This window comes from Trachemys scripta, chromosome 3 (assembly GCF_013100865.1).
Source record: "Trachemys scripta elegans isolate TJP31775 chromosome 3, CAS_Tse_1.0, whole genome shotgun sequence".
NCBI classification, from domain to species: domain Eukaryota; kingdom Metazoa; phylum Chordata; order Testudines; family Emydidae; genus Trachemys; species Trachemys scripta.
This window is the reverse complement of record NC_048300.1, coordinates 83,014,285-83,038,994: the sequence shown is the minus strand read 5'-3', so window position 1 is coordinate 83,038,994 and position 24,710 is coordinate 83,014,285. Positions and strand designations below refer to the sequence as shown.

The 24,710-nt window shown below is 39.9% G+C and overlaps 1 protein-coding gene across 3 annotated transcripts in view; it reads right to left on the bottom strand.

Moving 5' to 3' along the window:
- Nucleotides 1-24,710, bottom strand: part of PDE10A (phosphodiesterase 10A) — a 270,956-nt gene that overhangs the window by 209,272 nt on the left and 36,974 nt on the right. Inside the window, exon 1 of one of the 3 annotated variants that reach the window (XM_034765252.1) lies at nucleotides 22,786-22,924. The exons of the other annotated variants lie outside the window; for them this stretch is intronic. Coding sequence (XP_034621143.1) covers nucleotides 22,786-22,924 — 139 coding nt within the window. Of the gene's footprint in view, nucleotides 1-22,785; nucleotides 22,925-24,710 lie in introns of those variants that run through there. 3 annotated transcript variants of the gene reach the window in all.

Genomic DNA, 24,710 nt, shown 5'->3' with positions numbered 1-24,710 from the left:
ATTAACCACAGTATTGTTACTAAATCCCAATTAGTTATATTTTGACACATCTACTGAAGACAATGGATTTTGCAATGGTGTTGCTGTAGGCTTACTTTTACCAACAGAATATTTATTACAGGTGATGACATAGAAGAAAGAAGGAATCCAATTCGATTTTCAGGTCTTGGGTTGAAAATGTATATTCTTACCTGACAACTGAGCACACCAGACATGAAAAAAATCAGAACATTAAACAAAGAACCCCATAATGCTATTTTTACAGAGTCATATTTCAAAGCAGAACTGTGCTTTAAGGGAAATCAGTTTTGTGGTAAAACTGAAACACTGAAAAAAGTTTAGGGATATCAGTGTGTGCCCAACAATGGTAAAGCTAATTTAAAAAGTGAGGGTAGTAGTACTAGTTAGTTTTATTCAAACTATACTGGTAACATACTTCAGTCCTGACTTGTACCTTTCTCAGTGTGACCATATATCCCATTTTGGCCGGGACAGTCCCTTTTTTAAGCCCTGTCCCAGCCATCCTGGCTCTTTTGGCAAAAGTGAGCATTTGTCCCATTTGCCCATTTTTCTCAAAAAACTGTAATGCACATCCCTAGTGGGGTTCAGAGGAAAATGTGGGGTGGAAGGGAGCAGCAACACCAACCCTCTGGGGTGCGTGGGGCGGAAACAGGGCTCCTATAAGCAGCAATGTCAGTCACACAGCAGGGAGGCAGAACCTGGGAGAACAGCAACAGCCAGCCACAGTGAGGGGAGGGAGAGGCGGGAAGAGGGGCAGGCAGGGCTCAGGCGAGCAGCTTGAGCCAGACCCATGTGGTGTCCTGTTTTCCTTTGGGAAATATGGTCACCCTAACTATACTTGCTTGTCTAAAAGCTATGTCTACCCTACAGACACCACAGTGTCATAGCTACAGCTCTGCAGCTGTAGCGCCATAGTGTAACACTTGCTACAGTGACAGAAGGGTTTTTTCCATTACTGTTGTTAATCCATGTCTCCAAGAGGCAGTAGCTAAATCGGCTTAAGAATTCTTTTAATGAACTAGCAGTATCTACACTGGGGCTTAGGTCAGCTTAACTATGTCTCTCAAGGGTGTGAATTTTCTCACCCCTGACCAACATAGCTAAGTTGACCTAAATTTTAGAGGTAGACCATGCCTACAATTTGTCCTTTACAGAGCACAGAATACCATTCATATTGAATACTATGTCTAACTGTGTGATGTTCTTGTGATGTGAAATGTGAAATTGTGGAACTACTAACTATGGTTTGTAATCTGTCCTTTAAATCGGCTTCTGTACCCAATGACTGGAAGGTAGCTAATGTAACACCAATATTTAAAAAGGGCTCTAGAGCTGATCCCGGCAATTACAGACTGGTAAGTCTAACGTCAGTACTAGGCAAATTAGTTGAAACAATCGTAAAGAATAAAATTGTCAGACATGTAGAAGAAAATAAATTGTTGGGCAAAAGTCAACATGGTTTCTGTAAAGGGAAATCATGTCTTACTAATCTATTAGAGCTCTTTGAAGGGGTCAACAAACATGTGGACAAGGGGGATCCAGTGGACATAGTGTACTTAGATTTCCAGAAAGCCCTTGACAAGGTCCCTAATCAAAGGCTCTTACGTAAATTAAGTTGTCATGGGATAAGAGGGAAGATCCTTTCATGGATTGAGAACTGGCTAAAAGACAGGGAACAAAGCATAGGAATAAATGGTAAATTTTCAGATTGGAGAGGGGTAACTAGTGGTGTTCCCCCAGGGTCAGTCCTAGGACCAATCCTATTCAACTTATTCATAAATGATCTGGAGAAAGGAGTAAAATGTGAGGTTGCATAGTTTGCAGATGATACCAAACTGCTAAAGATAGTTAAGATCAAAGCAGACTGTGAAGAACTTCAAAAAGATCTCACAAAACTAAATGATTGGGCAACAAAATGGCAAATGAAATTTAATGTGGATAAAATGTAAAGTAATACACACTGGGAAAAATAACCCCAACTATACATACAATATGATGGTGGCTAATTTAGCTACAACTAATCAGGAAAAAGATCTTGGCATCATCGTGGATAGTTCTCTGAAGACGTCCATGCAGTGACCGTTAAAAAAGCAAACAGGATGTTAGGAATCATTAAAAAGGGGATAGAGAATAAGACGGAAAATATCTTATTGCCCTTATATAAATCCATGGTACGTCCACCTCTTGAGTACAGATGCGGTCTCCTCATCTCAAAAAAGATATACTGGCATTAGAAAAGGTTCAGAGAAGGGCAACTACAATTATTAGCGGTTTGGAACGGGTCCCATATGAGGAGAGATTAAAGAGGCTAGGACTTTTCAGCTTGGAAACGAGGAGACTAAGGGGGGATATGATAGTGAGTGAGGTGGAGAAAGTGAATAAGGAAAGGTTATTTATTTGTTCCCATAATATAAGAACTAGGGGCCACCAAATGAAATAAATGGGCAGCAGGTTTAAAATAAATAAAAGGAAATTCTTCACACAGCACACAGTCAACTTGTGGAACTCCTTGCCTGAGGAGGTTGTGAAGGCTAGGACTATAACAGGGTTTAAAAGAGAACTGGATAAATTCATGGAGGTTAAGTCCATTAATGGCTATTAGCCAGGACAGGAAAGGAATGGTGTCCCTAGCTTCTGTTTGTCAGAGGGTGGTGATGGACGGCACGAGAGAGATCACTTGATCATTACCTGTTAGGTTCACTCCCTCTGGGGCACTTGGCATTGGCCACTGTCAGTAGACAGGATACTGGGCTGGATGGACCTTCGGTCTGACCCATTACGGCCATTCTTATGTTGTTATGATGTGAGTAAATCTGAGTTCAATTTTCAGCTCTGTCTCAGACTTAGTTGAGTGACCTTGGCAAATCACTTAATCTTGCTGTGGCTAATTTCCATATCTGTATAATGGGGGAAAGACTTCTTTTCTCCCACACTTTTCCTCTTCTACTTGGGCTAACACTCGGACACTTAACTTGACTCTCATGAGTAGTCTAATTGAAGTCCATGGAACTACTCATGTGCTTAAAGGTAACAACCTACGGAGCCCTGGATTGTAAACTCTTCAATGCAGGAACTGTATCTCACAAGGTATGTGTACAGCACTTAGAACAATAGGGCCTCAATCTTGATTGTGGCCTCTAGGCACAACTGTAATGCAATAAATAATCTTGTTATTAAATAGCTCCTTAGAAATAATCAAAGCAATAATATTTTATACGTTCACAGCAGGCTTCTCCTGAGGATTCCAAACTGCTATACAAACTAACTAATTTAAGAGACAACACCCTTGTGAGATAGATAAGGGATATATACAGAGCACTTCACCCACCAATGAAATGGCACATCACATGGGATGGAACCCTGCATAGTTTTAACACCATACCACAACACTAGTAAACAGTCAGAGATAAGCAAAGAAGAGCACAGTATCTTACTGAAACTGAAAGGGGAATTTAAGTAGAAAAAATAAAATTACCTGAGTTAAAATCTGACCAGGTCAATTGGGTTAACATCCTCACCCAAAGAGTGCCACGAGAAAGTCAATAACCCCAGGTGGTAGAGACTATTGTTTTACCCAAAAGTTCACACCTCTGATAGCAAACTTCCCCTAAACGCTATGCTGGAACAATGATTCAGTAGTGACTCAAAGGGAGAAATGTCACTTACTGAATCACCAACATGACTTCCTTACCACCTGCATGTTTCTTGGAGCTCCCCGACTCAAGTATTAACCCAGCATAGCCCTGCTTGGTTTGTGACATCTGAAAAGATCACAGCGCAGTTTGTACAGTTGCAGGCTGTCTCAAATAAAAACTAAATAAAAACACATATAAAAAGCTCAAATAAAAACACACTGAATATTCTAAAAACACAACAGAAAAGTTATGTATAACTGTTCTCTTTACAGCCCTAAATGTTTATTTTTTATAAGTGTATATTTTAGCCACAATATTACATGACCTACATTAACTTTGACAAGGGAAAGAGTTGAGGAGGGATGACTCATAGACCACCGAACATTTGCTACAGATAGGTGTATTGAGCCCATTATAATGGGGCTTATTTTTTTAATATGAATTATGCAAAATCACCTAAAATGTGGCTTTATCAGACATTCTGCTATGTCTTACTTTCCCCTTATGGCGAATACTATAGAATTTAATAGAAAATAACTACCTTTTTTATAGACTTTTTAAACTAGTCTATTTAATAATGACATATCTGCTATGGAATTCTACAGAATGGATAAAAATATACATAAAAGATATAGATTTTTGAGTAATTTCTATAGAATCCTATTATTTTTAATGAACCCTGTAATGTTTTTCCATAAGGGTATTAGTACAAGAAATTAATATTCTATTACATAAAGCATGTAGAATTGGACACCCTTACTTTGTGCCATTTATGAGAATTGTGTGCTTATTTCCTCCCAAAATACAATGAAAATGCATATCCCATAGCTTTTACAGAAACAAACAATCTGAACATGTAATTTTCAAAAATAAATGAGATCCATTACACCTCTACCTCGATATAATGCGACTCGATATAACATGAATTCGGATGAAACGCAGTAAAGCAGTGCTCTGGGGGGGGTGGAGCTGTGCACTCCGGTGGATCAAAGCAAGTTCAATATAACGCAGTTTCACTTATAATGCAGTAAAGATTTTTTGGCTCCTGAGGACAGCATTATATCGAGGTAGAGGTGTATTTATATGTTGGCACTTACAACCATCCTTTTAATCTTCACTAGTACAAGGTGGTGCATTGCCTTTTTTAACTCCTGTTTTTATTTTCTCATATGGAATAGGTTTGTGAATTTTAAAATTACAAAACAAAAGGTTGTATTTCAAGGTGATTTTGGAAGGACTGCAACCAATGGCAATGGAACCAGGGAAGGGTCTGGGGGCCACTTTTAAAAGTGGGAGAGTTGGGAGAGGGCAGGGGATGACATTGCCCCCCTGAACTGCAAGCCTCGGGCAGGCATGGAGCAGCGCTCCCAGGGGCTGCAGTGGGGGAGCTGATAACGGTGATCAGCTCCCCCACCATGAAGCGCATCCCCTGCCAGCACTGCAAGGGGGCAATGCCATTCCTTGTCTCCAAACTACACCCATTTTAAAAAGTGGGGGGCATAGCCTCCCCTCCCCCCAGTTCCAGCACCGGTGCGCCACCCCTCCCCTCCTACAAATGTTTCGGCACACCTGACTGCAATAGCATTCATATCAAGAAAGCTTGCAGTAAAGGAACCAGGTAATTATTATTTTCCCCACAATAACAAGAGCTTTGCTAACCCAAACAATGCTATCTTTACCTCTAATGCTGCCATGTAGCAGATGTGGTTCCAGGCCTACATATTGCATTACCTGACCTTTCTGCAAATTTAATTGTGTCCCCAGTACATACCTTTTTTTGCAAATTTAAGCCTTGTCTACATCAAAAAGTTTTACCAGCATAAGTTCTGCCAGTGCTCTCAGTAGGCATCCCAGTGTTCTCTGCTCCACCGTCTGGTGCACTACCTTGTGGGAAATGTTTGCAGTTTATTGTGGGGCTGTTGCCATGTATAGTGGGATATCATCCCTCCTCCCAGGGAACTTTTCATTCTATCATCTAGTCTTTTTTGTGCCATTTTTCCATTTTGCACCCAAAATACATGGATGTGATACAGATCAGCAGAGCTCTCTTAACCATTTTAAAGATAGGGGAAATTACTGTTGTGTATTTGCGGAACCACAGCTAGCACACAACACATTAATACAATTTCTTTGTTCCATATGTGATCAGCCACCATTTTGAGAGACAGATGTTTTGGGGGCCTCAGAGAAAATAAACAAAATGGCCTGTATTAGAGGAGCAATCTTACCAAATTGCACATACCCACGCCCCCTTCCTCAGTGACTGACTGAGTCTTTGGGGATGGCTGGTTCTCTAAGAGTTTCTGGCTGTTGGACTGGCCCAAACATAGTCCATGTCCCTGTTTTTGGTGCTCTCTTCTTTGGTCCTCAGTTGTGGGGTGCCCTACACTGCAGCACACGTGGTGTCCAGTGTTTCTCTCAGGGGAGAATCTCAACTCAGTATGGCTAATATAGGGGCAGGTCTTGGGGAGAATACCAGACTTGAGGTTGTGCTCCTTTGTCTTCTGGTAAGCCTCCACAGCTCCCCCCAACTTTGCCCAGCATTGGCCCTTGTCTGTCCTGCACCCCAGGTTCTCCATGGCCCTTACAATGTCTGCGTATCTTTATTCTTGTGGGAATGCTGCAGCTGTGTCTTCAAAATGTTCCTCCCCACAATTTATGGCCTCACTCCTGGACTAGAAAGCAGCATGAGGGCAAGCTGTAGCCATACTTGTACAGGAGTACTTGTAGAGGGGCAGAGAAAGAGGTAATTCCAAAACACAGTGGGAATTTTAACTGGGAGGTGGGCTTCTGATCACTGTGATCCCTGGGAAATAGCATTCAAAAATTTGACCAGAATGGTCACCACTGCAGGGACAGCTGCACTACAAACTTGCTGCTGGAGGGCTGCATTTACCTGTATAGCGTTACTTCTGCATCTGCATGGGCATGGTGCCAGTCAAACTATACCAGTAGAGGGCTTGTTTCATTCATTTAATTTTGCTGGCAAAAGTTAAGGGGGTTGACAGCAGACTCAAACAGAACATGAACGCAGGCAAGGCTGTCATAAGGAAATTTTGGCCGGTAAAACTTTCTAATGTAGACAGGCCTTATGCTCCAAACCTGCAAATATGTATACATGAAAAATCCCACTGAATTCAAAGACACTGATGATGTGCTTAAAGTTAGTTACTCACATACAAAGGTATTTGCTGGATTGAGGTCTGATGCTGTATGTGCAAGGGTGCTAAATTTGTTAAATTTTTCATAAGGGCTGTCAAAATCTTTCAAGACTCCTCATTTACAGTACACTTTGCACAGTATTTTTTTCTTCAAGTAAAACTTATAAAAATAGGGATATTTATATGTGCTTACCTGAAAATGTCCTTTCTTCAACTAATGAAATCCAGAGATCTTAACAGGCTTTCAACCTGCTTGCAGTTCTGTGCCTAAAATGGAGGGGGTTTGGGATTTTGGTTTTACTTTATTTTTTTTTAAGATGTACATCTTCATGGAGACATACCCAGGTTCAGAACTGTGCTTGGTTTTGATCACATAGTTTTTGCACTTCCTTATGAATCAGATACAGTAGGTATATCTGAGGAACGGCCAAAGAATTTCCATAGAACGCCAGAGTCTCCCCAGATGATTGTAACTTTAGTTTGCCCTACGGGGCTAATCAAACCTTTGTTCTCCTTATCTAGGCAATAAGGCTTCATCTAGATTAGAATTTGGAAGGGGTTTGTTATTACCTGTTATTCTAGACAAGGCTTTAGGACTGTCTTAATCATTATTTTAATTGACCGACAATTAACTCAGGTTGTTTGCACTGTTGTTGTATCAATGTTGGTCCCAGGATATTAGAGTGACCGGAGGAAGAGTTCTGTGTGGCTAGAAAGCCTGTCTCTCTCACCAACAGAAGTTGGTCCAACAAAAGATGTTATCTCACCCACCTTCGCTCGCTAATTAACTCAGGGTAATTGACATATTTGTAAAAACTAAATCTGGATACTCCTCAAACATTTATTCCAGGCTACAAATATTTGAGGAGTGTCCAGACGAGCCTTTATAAAGTGTTAACAACCTTGAGATAACAGGCAGTCAATTAACTCAAGATACATTTATAGTGTAGTCAAAGCCTTAGAGGTAAGTTCTGGGAGGGGGCTGCTGATACGTGCTTGGGTTCTCTATGGGAATTTTTGCCCAGGATAGAAAGTCCTAGGGAACCCTCAAGGTTCATTTAGGGTACGTCTACACTGGAAACTTCAAAGCGCTGCTGCAGGAACGCTCTTGCGACAGCGCTTTGAAGTGCGAGTGTGGTCACACGCGAGTGCTGGGAGAGAGCTCTCCCAGTGCCCCTGGTAATCCACCTCCACGAGGGGATTAGCTCCGAGCGCTCAGAGTCTGTCTACACTAATGCTTTAAAGCGCTCAGACTTGCTGCGCTGGGGGGGGGGTGATTTTTCACACCCCTGAGCCAGCAAGTTAGAGTTCTATAAAATGTAAGTGTAGACAAGCCCGTAACTAAGGGCTGGTATTCAAGTACAGTGCTACATGGCACAGCTACACTGATGCAGCACTAGCGCTTTAGTGAAGATGCTACTGCACCAACAGGAAAGCTTCTCCCATCGGCATAGTTAATTCACCTCCCCGAGAAGCAGTAGCTATCTTGGCAGCAGAAGCCCTCCCATTGACATAGTGCTATACACATGCAGGGTTAGGATGGTATAACGAGGTCGCTCAGGCGTCTGGATTTTTCACATTCCTGAGTGACGCAGCTATAGCAATATAGGTCTGCAGTGTAGACCTGGCCTAAGACTTTTGCATGCATGCTTCTGCCCATAGCAACACCTACTGATTCCACTAGCTAATCAGTTACATCACAAACTCCTGCCACAAAAAGGACAATGAGATTTTAAACAGAACACATTAAGGGCTAAGAAAACTGCAGATTCAGTACATGAAAAAGGGGAAACTGTTTTATGAGTCATAAGAAACTAGAACAAATAGTCTTATTCTTATTAATTATGTAGCAAAGGCAAGTACTGAACTTCAGAAGATGGACAGATAAGTCAAACATTGTTGACAAATGTGATTGAAAGCAGTCTGTCTGCACCATTATTCAGCTACAGGAACAAAGCTTTTTACTGAACTCAGATTATAACATACCACTAACAGTCATGACTTTGAGCTATTAAAATTGTCACAAAATGTCATCACAACAAAAATGTAATTCTACAACTTAACATAACAGTTCTTTACATTTTAGCTACTAGTACTTCCATCTGAATGGCAAGAGAAGTGGGGGGAAAGAAAGAAAAATTGGGTGGATTAAGGCCAAGGCCTTCCATCAGTTTGCACCAAGAAATCCCACTCAAGTCAATAGGTTGTGTGTGTAAAGAAAGATGACAATCTACAACCTCTAGTGCCAAGGATTACACATGGAGGCAAGCTATAAATCTCTAAGGCACCTCCTTTTTAATGTTTAGATAAAAATATTATGATGAGAATTTAACACAAAAAATAAAAGGGGTGCTCCTGGAATAAAGACTATTTGGGGGTTACATTTGATCCAAAACAGGATTGTGCTTGGCAACATTTTTTGCCCATGCAGACTGAATAAAGCTGCAATAATAAAATACTATGATGGCTAGTGGCCTTGAAAATAATAGTAAGAAAACCTATTAAATGTCTGACAAATCTTTGCATGGTTGGTTGAAACTTTAATCTTCAAAGGACTGCAGTCATAACATTCATACTATGCGCTAGGTGCCATGCTTTTCTTAGGAGTTTATGCCCAATTGCTTATTTCCTACCCTTAATTCCATCTTTTCTCTCTCTGTTCCATTTCTTTTTCCCCAGTCTAGCTGCATATTTTAAAACACAAATCCACTATTTTTAATCTCTATTTGTAATAAAATGTATTTTCTACACCATTTTAAAACAAACTACTTATGAGAGCTTGAAAATCCTGCAAGGTTAAGAGCACTGTGGCCCTGATCCTGCAAAGCACTGAAGCATGTGTTTAACTATAAGCATGCGAGTAGTTCCATTGAAGCTCTGCTGGAACAAAGCACGTTGCATGATCAAACTCTGAATTTATACTAGAGCAGAAGCCAACATGGGCCTACTGTTTACTTTTACTATTTTATTAATTTATCATCCTTATCACACATGGATGCCAATTCTCACTCCCGGTTTGGCCCCTATACACCATTGGAGCAGTATATGGGATCACCCAGGAATTGTACACGGTGGCCCGGCAGAATTCCCCCAATGCTGGAGCAAATATAGGACCAAGAATTTTGAGGAGCAAAGGTTGTGTAACGCCACCTTTCTTCCCCAAGCTGCACACTGAATGTTTCCGTCAGGAAGAAAAGCACAGAATCTAGTCCAATATATAACCATAGATGAGATGCTGTATTCCATTCAAAATGATTCATTTCAACCTTAAGTAATAAAAATATAGCAAATCGATAATATTCAGTTTCAAATCCAGGCTGGCCCCAGCCTGGGGCAAGGAAGGAAAAGCACATGTTAAATTAGTAGCTTAATACCTCATTGCTACATATATGTTCTGAGGCAAATGCATAGTTAATTATACTCAGACATTTCTTGGGTTCCCTTTAATCAACCTTCATCTTCATGGCTCTTACCCAAATGTCTGCACTCATTTACAAAAAATGCAATCTGCAGCCACATTAATAGGCACAAATTTCTACTAAACAAAAATGTGTGTTGACTTCTCTTCATCTCTACAAGCAACATCAGTGATGTTTAACAGGACTGATAAATACACAGACTTGAAAATGCTAATGTATTACCACATGGCAGGGATGTAAACAACTGTTTTATTTGGGGTTGGGGGAAGCTAGATTTAAGAAAAATAATAAAATAAGAAAAGTTGAATATCGCTTCAGTGAGCAGTTCTGTACCATGAATAAATCCATCCATTTTTAATAAAGTGAGATAAATGATCTAATACAGTGTTTTCTTTATTAATGCAAACCCTAAATTCCTAAAGTCTCACTAAGTCCTCAATTGCCTATGCACATACAGAGGAGGACTGAATAAAAGTATCAACTGTAGTAGAGGTCAAATCTCTCCCACTTCCACCAATAGAGTGGCCACAAATAGGGTGGATGGCATATAGAAAGTGGGGGAAATGCTATTTCAATGTTGTGCTTTCCCCAATCCCCAAAATACCCTTCTACAGGTGCAAAATGGTGTTTTCATGAGTGGTAGCAGAACCCCTATACCAGCTCCCTCTTCCTCATGACAGCAAAAAAACAGTTTGAAAGAAAGTCTATGAGTTGAAATTTGAAGTTTCCTGCCCTCTACATAGCTTTATTTTCTCATGTAGGATTTGGCCTTTACACGTTGAAAAGGAATCTTCTTAATCTGTTTAGAACTAAAATGTTACGTACTTTTTAAATTTTTTGGTGAATATTAAAATCCACAACGCTATTTCTTGGCAAATTAAAGTCATGTTAAATTTTCAAACAAGCACCTTCATGCTGTCCCTCCCATTTCTGAGGAGCGCCTCACAAACATCCGTAAAGCTACCTCATAATCCTCCTCAAAACTCTGCTTTGCCATGATGCCTACAAAAATAAATTGACAACGTTTAGGCTGTTGGTGTACATTAGACCATTGTCTATCATGCTGAACAATGTTGTCTAATTATTTCCTTGAACTTCCACTTCTGTCTGTATCCATCCGTTGTCTGCCTTATACTTGGATTATAAGCTCCTTGGGACAGGAATGGTCTTTGTGTTCAGTGTTTGTACAGCATCTAGTACAATGGGATTCTGGTCCATGACTAGGGCTCTTAGGTGCTACTGCAATACAAATTATTATTTTGACTTGAAACACTAAAAAGCAAGATGCTCCCAGCAAGCAACCACAATTTTGTGAACCTGTATTTTGGGAGACCTGGTACCAATGCTGCAGACACCACGATTTTAATATGCTCATGTTTTTTGCACTCCCGTCATTTCTTTCTCTGAAATAATTACTGTGGTTTTTAACTTGCTTCAAGCTTAAAAATCAAGGTAGATGCAAAATTAAACCACCAAAACCCAGCAAACCCTGCCTATTCAAGATTAAAGGATGAATAATGTGACCCTTAGAGAAATAAACAAAATGAACATCTGTGAGATTTCCCACAAAAAATGATTTATAGCAAAATTCCTTTCTTCTTGATGAATTATAGTGTCATCTATCTTTATTTTTCTTTGGAAACTGCACACTGTAATATGAAAAATTAAGATTTATAGTAGGACTGATGCAATCCTTTCTAAATAACCGACTTTATCCAGGATAATATGTAGTGTGTATTGTATTACACCATGGAATAAGAAGAAAAAAGTGAATGCTAAAAACATTACTGGTATAAAACATGGACATGCAATTTGGCTGCCTGCAACAGAGACTGTATTAATAACTTTTACATAGATTTATAGGCCCTTACATATATTTAAAAACTAATGATTGTAGAAAGAATGTTGAAAACTGAGGAGATCAAACCTCAAATATATTTGCTGCATTGACCCACTGGTATAACGTATAGTAGTAGTTGCAGTTAGACACAAATCCTCCCATGCAGCACACAGACCAATACTTTGCTGAGGAGGAAGGCCAATTGGGAAGGAATCCTCCCCTGAACCATGGGCTGTTCTGCAGTCACTACTGTAGCTCAAGGTGCCAGTAGCCTCACAATCCTGCAAGCAGATTGCCACCTTAGATTTGAATTCTGTATAATACCAGCCCCCGGTTTAGCCCCCTCGCCAGAACTGCACCATTTCCACTGTTCAGAGGCTCTCTGCACTCAGAGGAGGAGGAAGCAGATTTTACTTACTAAACAAGAACTAGCTTCATCTTCATAGAGTGCAAAGGAAACCTCACTAAAGCTGTATGGAGTTTAAATTGATTAGCAAGTTGTGATCTTTAATACAGTCTAAGACAGGGTTTTCAAACTTCTTCCACATTTTAATAGATGTTGTCATGGATTGCCCCCCTTTCAATGGACCGACTACTTCCCCTCCCATTCCAATCACACAGCATAGCACCTCTGTGGCATCTACAGAAACTGCCAACATAGAAAACTCATATCAGGAAATTATTTAATGTATTTTATGTCCATCACCTTGTGGCCAGCTAGCTGCCTCCACAGATCACAATTTTGTCACTCTAAAGTTCAGCCCCCGATCGCAATACACACATACACTTCATGGAAAAAAAGGCAGAGCTAGCATAAGGAGGTAGAATAATCTGGATAGTCCCCAAATTATTAGTTTTTATTTAAAATGGGTCTGAATCAAAACCAAAGATTTAATCTTCATCTCTGTATAATGGGCCACATCCACATCACAAATGACCGCATCTAAATATGGAGGTTCAAAATCTGTATCCAAACTCGAATGCCAATTAACAAAATATATTGGCGCATAGATTCCATAATCATGCATGTCCCAAGAGAGAGACAAGTCTGAGCTACAAATTCAGACCTGGACCCAGATCTATGGCTTAGGCCAAACACTAATTTAAATATAAGTCAAATCTAGGGTCCAAGAATATTGGCAATCCATTTGGAACAACAGTTGCCTCCATTTTGTTTTCATATTTATTTGTTTTGTTTTCTCTCCATCCGTTCTCAATTATTTAGAGGACTGACCCTGTCCTCTTTTCTCTGCAATACCTTTATCTATTCTTGACCACATACCACATTTCCCCTTTGTGCTATAATAGATGGGTCCAAATCTTGACGTCAGAATGAAAAGATGAACAAAAGTGCTTTCTAAAGAAATAAATTTATAGCTTAAAAACTCAAATTATGAATAGAAATGTGTAAGCTTAAATATTATGAACAAGTGCATTTAAAAACAAGATGAAAATAATTTCTGCTGTCAAGTAACTGACAGTACTTGTATTCAGACCTTTTGGGTTTAGTGTTCCCTCTGTTTAATGGGTAGCTCTACTGACGTTTAAAGCAGTGAAAGAAATGCAACTCCCCCACTTTAGGTGTAAGTGATGTCTCCAACTGTTTTGGGAGAAACACGTAACTGAGGGCCTGAACTCTGTTCTTGGCAGGAAACACCCTTTCAATTGACCTTTACATTTCAACTGCAGCATTACTTACTTTAAATCATAAGGTGAAAAGGAAAATTACTTTTTAACTACACAATATGCCATAGCATTTAGCTGATTTACATTAAGTTTTTGTTGTTAAAACTACTAAAGCAGGTATGGGTTGATATACAGCTTGAGTGCATATTATCATCCCCACGTTTTCTTAGGAAACAATTTTTTATTTCTAGGTAGAGAGTAAATCAATGTGACACAGATATGGCAACTACCTGCAATATCCTTGAATACCTTGTGATTTTAAGTCTATGTATTATTGTGGGCCAGGACTGTATGTAACCTCTTAAGGAGAGAGATGAGAAATGATATTGCAATGCCATGCAGTATCTTTGGGGTCCATTGTGTTAAACGAAAGTTTTATGTATGACTGTGTTATACTCCATGGGGGAGGGATATCACAGCTCTCCTCTAGGAACCAAGCACCATGTGTGGTGATTATGGCAAATCAACCAGGTTGTAACCCTCCACAAAGGTACCGCATATACTAGTTCAAACTGGATTCTCCAGAGGCCAACAGACAAAGAAAGGACTTTGGGATAAATAGCCTGCATTTGAACTGATTTGGTGCCTTCTTCCAGATCCAGCCAACGAACAGAACCTCAGATTCAAAGGGAGTCCCAACCCTTGCAGAAGGGTCGGAAAGACTTTGGCCTACTGAGGCCTGATAAGATTGATGGGTGACCTCTGGTAAGCTGATAGCATGGGTTTAGGAATGTTTATGGTTTTTTATGTCTTATCTGTAATCCTTTTTACCTAAAGAATAAATGCACTTGCTTAGAAGGAGCTGTATTCTAACTTATAACTGTGGTCAATACATGGGTCTTAGCCTCTGGAGAGGCAGCAAAGCACAGATGCTGGCCTGGTTAGGCAGTCTGGCTTGTTGGGGATCTCACAGTGTAAATCCAGGGAACTGTGCAGCCTTAAACCTCTCTGTCAGGAGAGACTGAGATGCGGGTCTCTGTTCAAAAGAGGTAATGGCAGGGAGCTAGGAAACCTTTAAGAGGGTGCCCTTTCTCGACCACGGAGGGGGAAATCAGGTGCAGTTGGCCTGAAATTGTGACACAATATACCAGATTTTCTATCCATCTACAGAAAGACATGAATGTCCTTTTAAATTTACTTTTATTATAGTTGGAGCACATATTATCCATTTAAAACTTACTTCTGACTGATTTTATTTTTAACTACCATTGTTTCAAATAACACCTAAAGTTTCTGTACACTAAGAGTATGTCTACACTGCAACTGGGACCATGGCTCCCTACACCAGTAGCTATTGCACTAAAAATAGCAATGTGGACTTTGCCGCACAGACAGTGACAAGGGCTAGCCACCCAAGTATAAGCCTGCTGCAACATTCACAGTGCTATTTTTAGCATGCTAGCTAAAGTGGAGGTAGCGCATGTCTGTCTACCCTGGCTCAGAGACACATTCTCAGCTGCAGTGTACACAGTAGAAAAACAAATATTTTCTCTATTTTTCAGTTTATTTCCTTTGTCAATCTGACAGCATTCTTTGTATAACCAATTTAACATTTTCCCCTGTTCAGTCACTATCCCATTTCTATATATTCTTTCCCACAGCAATAGGAGAGAAAAACACTTTAAAATATAACTTGATAGCAAAAAATACAAAAATCCATTTTTCCACTGCCTAGACTCAAGTATTTTAATTGTTAAAACACAAGTTTAGCATTTAATCCAGAAAAAAAAAATCACAATTATCTGATATTTAACCCAGTTTTTGTAAATAAGACTGTTGTCTCTGTTAACCAAATGCAAGAACTAATGGATTCAATATGATATTGCTAGGACTTTATAGGGGTTTTATTAATTGTTACTGTCTAGTTAATAATTTTCCCTCGTAAACTCTATCAAATGCTTTTCTTTGCTCTGGTAGTTTTTCTGTCCAGTGGCCGATAGAGACCAAATTTGTCTAATGTGACATTGTCTGTTATAAACTTTTGAGAATTCCACATACACTTTGAGCTTCATGTCAGCTGGTTTTGTATTCAGTTTAAGCTCCTTTGGCTTAAAAAAGTTCCTACAACATCATCAATTCTTCCATATTGAAAATGTGTAGGATTTTCTATTTCTACTTTATTGGTTAATGTAAATCTCAAGATTGTATTACAGTTTATATGTTGTTAAACGAATATCATAAAATATACAAAGTATTCAACATGTCCAAGTTAATGTTTCAAACTTCAACCTTTAACAGTGCAGAAACATTTTTTCTCCCCTCATGTAACATTCCACCTGAAAAGGTGAAAAACATTGTCATGTTCAGTCTGGGGTCCCAATCTTACAATGCAATCTACATAGGCAGACCTAGGAACTCATGCAGTTCTGAAGTCCATGGGAATGAATAATATCTTAAGAAGAATAAAAAACATAATATACAACAAATCACATAAGCACTACTATGCAATTGTCAATCACTATTCAAAAACATCATGCAACCAGAGCAGCCTAGGTGTTTTAAGACATTTTTGAAGTACACTGACAGAGCTGTGTTGGGAAGCATGCACAGGACTCGTTTGCTAGCCAAAGCACTTGGCTCTAGCTACCGGTAGTGGTCTAGTCCCTCACTTTTGTGAGTACTAAATACACTCAAATTTGAAAACAAAAGCACAATCTATAATACATCAATTAAGCCCTGTAAAGAAATTCTCAGAAGTGATTCAAATAAAATTCTCACAAAAACTGTCATGGGGAAAAAAATTAGTAACTCAGAAAAAATTAAGCTAAAGGAAGGAACAAAAAAGCTGAGTGCAAGTTTCTGGTGCATGTATATCAAATACAGCATCTTTGGAATAGAGAGGCTAATTACTAATGTTTGCTGCTTATAGTCACTCTCTGCAGTAGTGGATCCCACAACACTAAATCTGTTCCATGTAAAACTTCAGCTTCAGAAAAATCACATATTAGTGTTGTTATAATTGAAATTTAGGAAAACATGTTCTTTGGGTGGGCAAAAAATGTTTTCCTCCTTGTTCCATACATATCATATTTTAGGGCTAATAATTATGAGGTTACATTCATCAGGTATGTTGTTCAAGCATCATACTACATTTTGGGGGAGGAGGGGAAGCCTCCAAACACTACCTGCAATTCAGGTTGACTGAAGACCAACAGTCAAACTAGTGGCATGCGAGGGTGTGCATGAGTTGATGTACAGTCTGTGCAGTATTTATGTCTGTCATAATACTGCCAGAGAAACTAGCAGGAGAATAGTGAAGGACAGCTCTTGTTATAATTCAAAAGGTGTAGACCATGCTCCTCCTAGTGTTGCTTTACTGATGCACTATGGGCCGAGCAACAGCTCTATATGCACACATTATTACCTTGCCCAGATACACCCTTTTTAGTGTCAATGACAGCCAGCAGTAATACAACCCTTACACTCCCCACAGCCAACTTCTGGCTTCCCCTGCTCAGATGCATAAAGAGCAGGAGAGAGAGGGCTTCTTATGCCTTCTTTCCCTTATAGGGCACCATGCTAGAGCAGCAGTACTCTGAGCCAAAGCCTAACAATTAATATGAGAAATAGCAGACCAAAATTCAATTATCCTGAGAAGAATTGTGGGTAATACAAATGACTGAGTTATTTGATAATTTGTAATAAATCCAGCAAAGTAGTGGTAGTCTAATTAACTGAACCTGGTAAGGAATACAAGCCATCTGAAGACTGTGACACAACTTCAACTAATTAATGCTACAATTTAAATTTAAAGGTGAATTGAACAGCTTTAACCTTGCCAAGACAAGAATTCAGGACTTAGGGTTACAATTATTCTCCAGCAATAGTCAATGACATCACTAATGCCAAGAATTACACCACTTTAGGTGTAAGTGAAGCTGCCAAGTGCAGCAGTGGAGACATGGAATCAGAAAAGACAAATAATATGAACACACACTATAAATGGGACACTGTCAAGGACAAAAGGCTTAAATTGTGATGTCTATGTCACACCATCCTTCTGAGTTGCTCTTCGGCTCCATTCTTAGGAGCAGGGAAAGTGTGAATATATATATGTGTCCTGCTTTCCTAAGGGAGCTATGTACAAGCCACCTCCCAGTAACAAGCTGGAATTTTATCTGTGCTGTTGGCAGTAGAGACTGATAATATTTTCTCAATCAAGGGCCATGAGTGTATTTCAAAATTTTGGATTGTGATGACCTGAACAAATTCATTTTAAGGTGTTTTTTTTTTTTTTTTTAAAAACAAGCTCTCTGTTCTACTCTTGAGTGTGTGTACAGCACTTAAGCAACTGAAAATATTAGGAAACCTCAGACATAACATCCTGGCAAAAGCATTAACATTTACTTTTCATTTGGCCTGGCAAACGACACCTTTTTTATACAACCTCCTCCAATTTTGTCATTTGGCTGTTTTACATTTCACACTGTTGGTGGAAATGTATTAAAATACAGCATGTTAAGGTAAAATAGGGTGGGGTTTTGTTTCTTTGACGTCTAGACGTTTATATCAATAAATAAAATCTTGGTGAAAGGGAAAATTTTTGTTACAAAATCCCCTCAATTTTCAGATGTATTGAATCAAGACAATTAAAATAATGATGCAGAACTTCTTTTCACAGGTTTCATCTGAATGTGTTTGTCTTTTATTTGTCATGTGCCTTAGAAGTGCAGCCCAGCAATGTAAGAGGTATTTTTATAAATTAGGAAGTGCATGTTTAGGGGGGGAGCCGGCGGGGGAGGGAGGAAGAGGGGGAGTGAGTGGGCGGGAGAGAAAGAGAAGGGGGTGGCCAGGGCTACAGCAGGGGCACTGCCACGCGGCCCCTCCCATTGCACCGCCTCCTGCCACCCGCCGCGAGGGCTCCGCTCCGGTTGGCGGGGAGGGAAGGAAGAGGACTGCCCTACCGGGCGCTCTGGTTCTCCGCACCACCGCCCCCTACAGGGCGGCCGGAGCGGAACATAAAAAAAATAAGCGGCCGTGCCGCCCTATGATTGGGCAGAATGCCGCCTCGAACAATCTGCCGCCCCAAGCACCAGCTTGCTCAGCTGGTGCCTGGAGCCGGCCCTGTTGGGAGGGAGGTGATTTAAAAGGAACTATGCAGAATACTCTCTGGATAAGACAATTCTATCAAAAAGGGAATCATGCTGCTACCTTCCTGTACAGCCAACATAAAGGTGCTTTTCTTTTACAGCCCACAAAGAAGGGTGAACATATTTAGAGAATTTTATTACTGCCAAGTTTTTCCAGTCATTGTGTGTGTGTGTGTGTGTCTACTGTACCCCTTTCAGGAGTCTGATTTGTCTTGCATATCCCCAAGTTTCACCTCACTTACAAACTACTTGCTTACAAAATGAGACATAAAAATACAAAAGTGCCATAGCACATTATTACTGAAAAAATGCTTACTTTCTCATTTTTAACATATTATAAAATAATCAATTGGAATATAAATATTGTACTTACATTTCAGTGTATAGTATATAGAGTAGTATAAGTCATTGTCTGTATAAAATGTTAGTTTGCACTGACTTCACCAGTGCTTTACGTGTAGCCCATTGTAAAACTAGGCAAATATCTAGAGGAGCTGATGTACTCCCTGGAAGACCTCTGTGTATCCTCAGGGGTATGTAAAGTCCTGGTTGAGAACCACTGGTGTAAAAAACTTTGTAGTAGACACTAAAGTTGTTCCCACTGTATTGATGGTAGTATTTTGTTTTATTGCAACTGATCTGCCAAATTCCAACTGTTGCCTCTCATTTAAAACCTACGTTTTGCAATAAATAGGAACCACAGCTGCTTAAAACGGTTCACCAGAGATTTGAACCACCACAAACATTACTCATCTGGTCCTGCCCTGATCAGTTTTTTTGTCCAAAAGTCAGGGTCAGGCATGCCTGAGACTTGGGACATACAAACTAAAACTTTAAAATATTACTTTTCTGAAGATGAAAACTATTCTCATGTATCCTCTAAAAAGTTACATATAGTTCTGACCTAGGTGGCAAATATAATCTACCACGGTTGTTTTTTATGGATTCTCTACACTAAATAGTTATGGGGTAAAGGACTATAACTTATAACTTGAAACATATCCACAAAATGCCATCCATCCACCCACCCATCATGGTTACCAAAGGGGACAACACTTCACTTTAAACAAAAGCAATCTGTAAATGTTTCTCTATACACATTTGCCAACTTCATCTAACAGGTGCACACAATTATAAAATGCTATTAAAAAGCATTGCATTCTGATTGACTAATAGACAAGGCATTGTGTGGTATAAACAATAGCACAGGTTCAAATTAGTTTTGTTTGCTGAACTGCATCACAAATACTATCAATAGAGCCACAGAAGTTAGGGGTACTGACATTTAATGTTGCATTTTCTAGTGGCATTGCTCATATTTTAATTGTATTTTTATCAATAAAAGCTTTGCACATGACAAAGCCAAAACCTTCCTTTCTTCTATCCATTTATTCCTTGTTTTTGGTTTACTAGCCTGTATTTATTTAAAAATACATGTCTTAACTTTTCCCTTCCTCTTTCATCATGTTTCTCTGGAAGACCATGACTTTACTCTCCTGCTGGCTTCTTCTACCTCTTTGTCTCTGATTCTCTACCTCTCTTTGCCTCTCTTACCTTCCCTCCTCCACATTTTGTACCCTCCTGGGGAGGCTTTTGTAGCTTTACATTTGAGACTACTACCCCCCCCCCACACACACATTTGTATAGGACTTTTTCATTTTGAAGGATTATAAAACGCTCTACAGACTAACGTGAATTTTTCTGTTATTGGGCAACCTCCTGGCTTTAGAGGCAAATAGTCTCCCTAAACTTACTGAATGCAAGCTTGTTCCACCTATCCAGCCAGCAGTTTCTGTCAAATACGTAATTGTTCCAGTCCCTGGCAGATGTGTGTGTACCGTATATATTGTAGACTGAATTAGAGAAGATAAATCACTCCCTCATTTCTGAAATGCAGCTTTTCTGAGTACAACATGGCAGACATTCTGCACCAGTACCATGCACGCCAGTCTTTATGAGAGAAGTGGAGAATATCTTCTTCCATAAAAAGAATTTTAGGTAAGCAGCATGGGTAATCAAGCAATCAAACAGGTATTTAGTGAAGTGACAGTAGCTAACACCACTACACCTAAACAAAGTAGCATGGGATATTTAACAACAAATTGACAGGATCTTCGGTTTTAAAGCTCACCCAAAGCCGCAGTCAACAGCACAGTGTCTTCTAAATTTACATGCAGGCACTACTTCATTATTGACACAGAAGAAAGAATGCCATGCACTGAATCACCAAACTATTTCCAACACCCTGGGCTTGGAGGCCTCTTCTCCTAAATGCTGACCAAGCTTATACACCCTGCTCTGGAGATGATATACGACTGCAGGCATTGATATAATATTTTTCATCAAAATAACTTCTCATCTCTCCTGCAAGGTTTTCTAAACTTTTACATTTAAAAGGAAAATAGCTGAATCATTAATGATTCCCAAATCAAATCTAAAAACCTCTCAAGTAAGAGCAGATGCTATGTTGGTGGATGAAGTGGTGAGACAGGAAAGGAGACTGTGCGGGACACCAGTTTCTTCCAGAGACGAAAAAAAAACAGAAAAACTAAGAGGAGCAAGTTTTTAGATTTTAAAGGTTTTTTCTTTTAAAAATTTATTTATATATTCCATCTTTAAAGCTTTCATTGGAGAAAGTTGAGTCAGTAATTATAATTTAAATATAATTATAATTATAATTTGCAGCAAGTGTTTAACAGAAAATTTAAGATTTTGCCTTTTTTGAAGCTTTTACAAGCTCAATTGGCAAATTTATAAAGGCAAGAACAGTTGAACTGACTTCTGCAAACAAAAGGAACCGACTCACTTGCAGTAGTGACTAACAGGGATGTTTCAGTCAATCAGAGTGACACATGCATAATACTATTTTGCCTAAAGCTTTCTGGGACTGAAGCCAAAACACCTACCCCTTAGAAAAGCAGCTAGTTTCACTCGACCCAGCTGACCCTCTCTGCTTAGTTCTTCCTTCTCCTCATGAAGGAGCCAGCCAGCCCACTCCATTCACTCTCCTGTTTGGGTTAGCCAACTTCTGTCCTGGTGAGAAATTGACATCCCATCCTTCCAATGGGGCTAGCCAGCTGCATCAATCTCCTCTTTAATGAGGCTTGCCAACTCACCCTCTAGCAGGGTCCAGCTGGCTCTGCTTCCCTCCTTTCACTTAAAGTATCTAACCTTTCACTGCTCCTTTCTGATAAGGCTGGCAAGCGCCAACCTGCACTGCCTTGCTTCTCCCAGACCCCTCCTCCTCCGTCCAGCTTTCCCTCTCCAACAACTCTCTCTTGCACCTTCCAAGCTCCTGCAAAACCTTCTTGACAGCTTCCCTTGTCATCCTCCCATTTTCTGTAGGTCAGCCTTCTTCAGCAGTAATTACAGGGTGGGATGTGTCTGCAAACCCTGCTAGCAAGGGCCTACTTACCAAAAAGGAAATTAAACTTTGGCTCTGTCAACACTACAAACTAAAGTCTCTCAGGAAACCATTTAAAAAAAAAATCTGAAAACTATCAACAGGGGCATCTGAGGAGATAAATAAGGACACAGAAATACACTGGATTTGGGGAGCTTTTGAGAGACAGAACATAGAAAAATGGTACATAACTGGCTTGAACAACAGGTCTGTCCCTCCAACCTAGCAGTTCAGCCAGCATGGGTTTTGCCATGTACATGAACAGAATACAAATGTGTTAATTAAAAAAAAAAAAAGAAAACACACCACATACACACGTGAAACTAGTTTCAATTATGCCCTGCTCACACGGGCAACAAAACCATGTGAGGCTGAAATGCTAAAATTTGATTTGTGAAGCTCTGTTACTTTGTTGTACCATGTATTATTTTCCACCATTTCAATAAACGTGCCCCCCCACACACACACACCACGTGCTGTCACCTATCTGCGCCCACTCAAAAGTTTGAGACACAATCGCTTCTCCTCACCGAAGTTTTTTCCTGCCATCCAATACATGCTCTGGTTTTGGGTTTTCTGGTCCCTCTTACATGCTGCAGCAGGTGGTTCTGGTGTTTTGAGCACACCAGGCTTGGCCGTCTTACCCCTCTTCTCGCTGGTGTCGTCCATGCGCTCGTGCTGAGCGCCTGGCACAGTGCTGCTTCTGACGTGGCTGGCGAAGCGCAGGGAAGCATCAGATAATGGGCCCACTCAATAGAGCACCGTGATACGGGTTGGGACAGCGGATGCTGAGTGACGGACACACAGACAGGGCTCCTCCCAACAGACGGTCGGTCTTTAACTGACCAACTGACTCTTCCTAGAACTTTCTCCCCAGGCCACTGTGACATCAGCGTCTCCTCCCTTTCTCACCCACTAGATTCTAAGCAGCTCTCAGCACCAGGTGGCTGTAAAAAAAAATAAATGTTAAAAAGGGGCACTGCAAGACTAATGCTTACAAAAACATTTATTGTGCTAATAGCGCTGTCTGAGATGACTAAATCTGAAAGTATCTTAAAAATCAAATTCAATTTACTTTTCACTAGTCATGCCATTGGTTTATGTGTCACACTTCCCTCAGCTTGGGCAATGTACGTCACATTACTCACTGCTATGTGATTATGTACTGAAAGACCTAACTGTATGTGGATATACAAGGGGGAAGAGGTCAGACTGTTGTAGGAAACAACCTTTAATGAGACTGAAATCACAACTTTAAAGATATATCAACTTTTTTGTGCATCTTATTATTTTTAATAGCACCAACCACGTTAGTTCAGTGGTTCTCAAATTTTTCCCTAATGGGACTCCCATTTCCATATCAGAACTTCTTGTCCCATGCCTCCTCCATTTACCTGGACCTAGCCGGTAGCACCCACCCATATAATCATATGGAAAGGACAGGGTTGGCAGGACCCTTAGATATGCCTTTGCAGTGTGACCTCCATTTTGAGATCTCCTACATGAGGCGCTTCACAGGGGTGGCAGGAGTGGAAACAAAACTGCAGAAAAATCCTTCTGGAGACAAAACCGCGGCAGAAGTCTAATGTAGAAAAGATACACATTTCAAAGAGTTCTTCCTTTTTTATAAATTGGCATTCTCCTATCCATGAATTGGCCACGCTTAACTTTGCCTAGCTGAGAGACCTGACATAGCTCACAGCAGTCCAGCTACCAGCTAGTTTGATAATAAAACAGAACAATCATTAAACCCTGGGGAGTAGATAAGAATAGCAGACATCAAACCCAAACAATATTACAAATAACTACTGCTAGGCCACAAGCCAAAAGCTCAAATATATAAAAACTCTACAATTAATACCTCAGAAAAATTACAGACAGAACAGTAGCAATGCCTACAGTTAAGGATGCCTAACACTTTCCATTATAATCCCCCTTTACAGTTGTTTATGATTACAACAAATTTTAACTATTTAGGAGGAAATTTTCCATGTATGGCCTCTACTTCAGGTTACATTTTTTTAAATAAAGTTGAGCAAAAATGGACTGTTTCAGAGAATAAGATGGTGAAAAAATATATAGGCTTACCAATGCTAAAAAAAAAAAAAAAAAATCAGTTCATTTATATATTTATTTTCTTAGCTCTAATGTCTCAGGAATTTAGGAGTAGGAATTTGACATTTGTCAGTGGGTACATCTGAGGTCAGAAATGAGCCTTTCACTGTCTATGTGAAGATTTGACCAAATATGGCTAAGTTATAACCAGCCAAAAGTCATCCACTGAACACGGACAGAACTCGTTCTACACTTGTCCTTTAACTTTCTAAATGTTCTGACTGAACTTCACATGTTCCCAGAACCTGCTGAGCCTCCTGCAAACACACAGCTTCAGGCAGGTTACAGAAAAAAAAACATATGCTTCTGCTCTTCATCAAAATACCATTAGCCTTGTGGA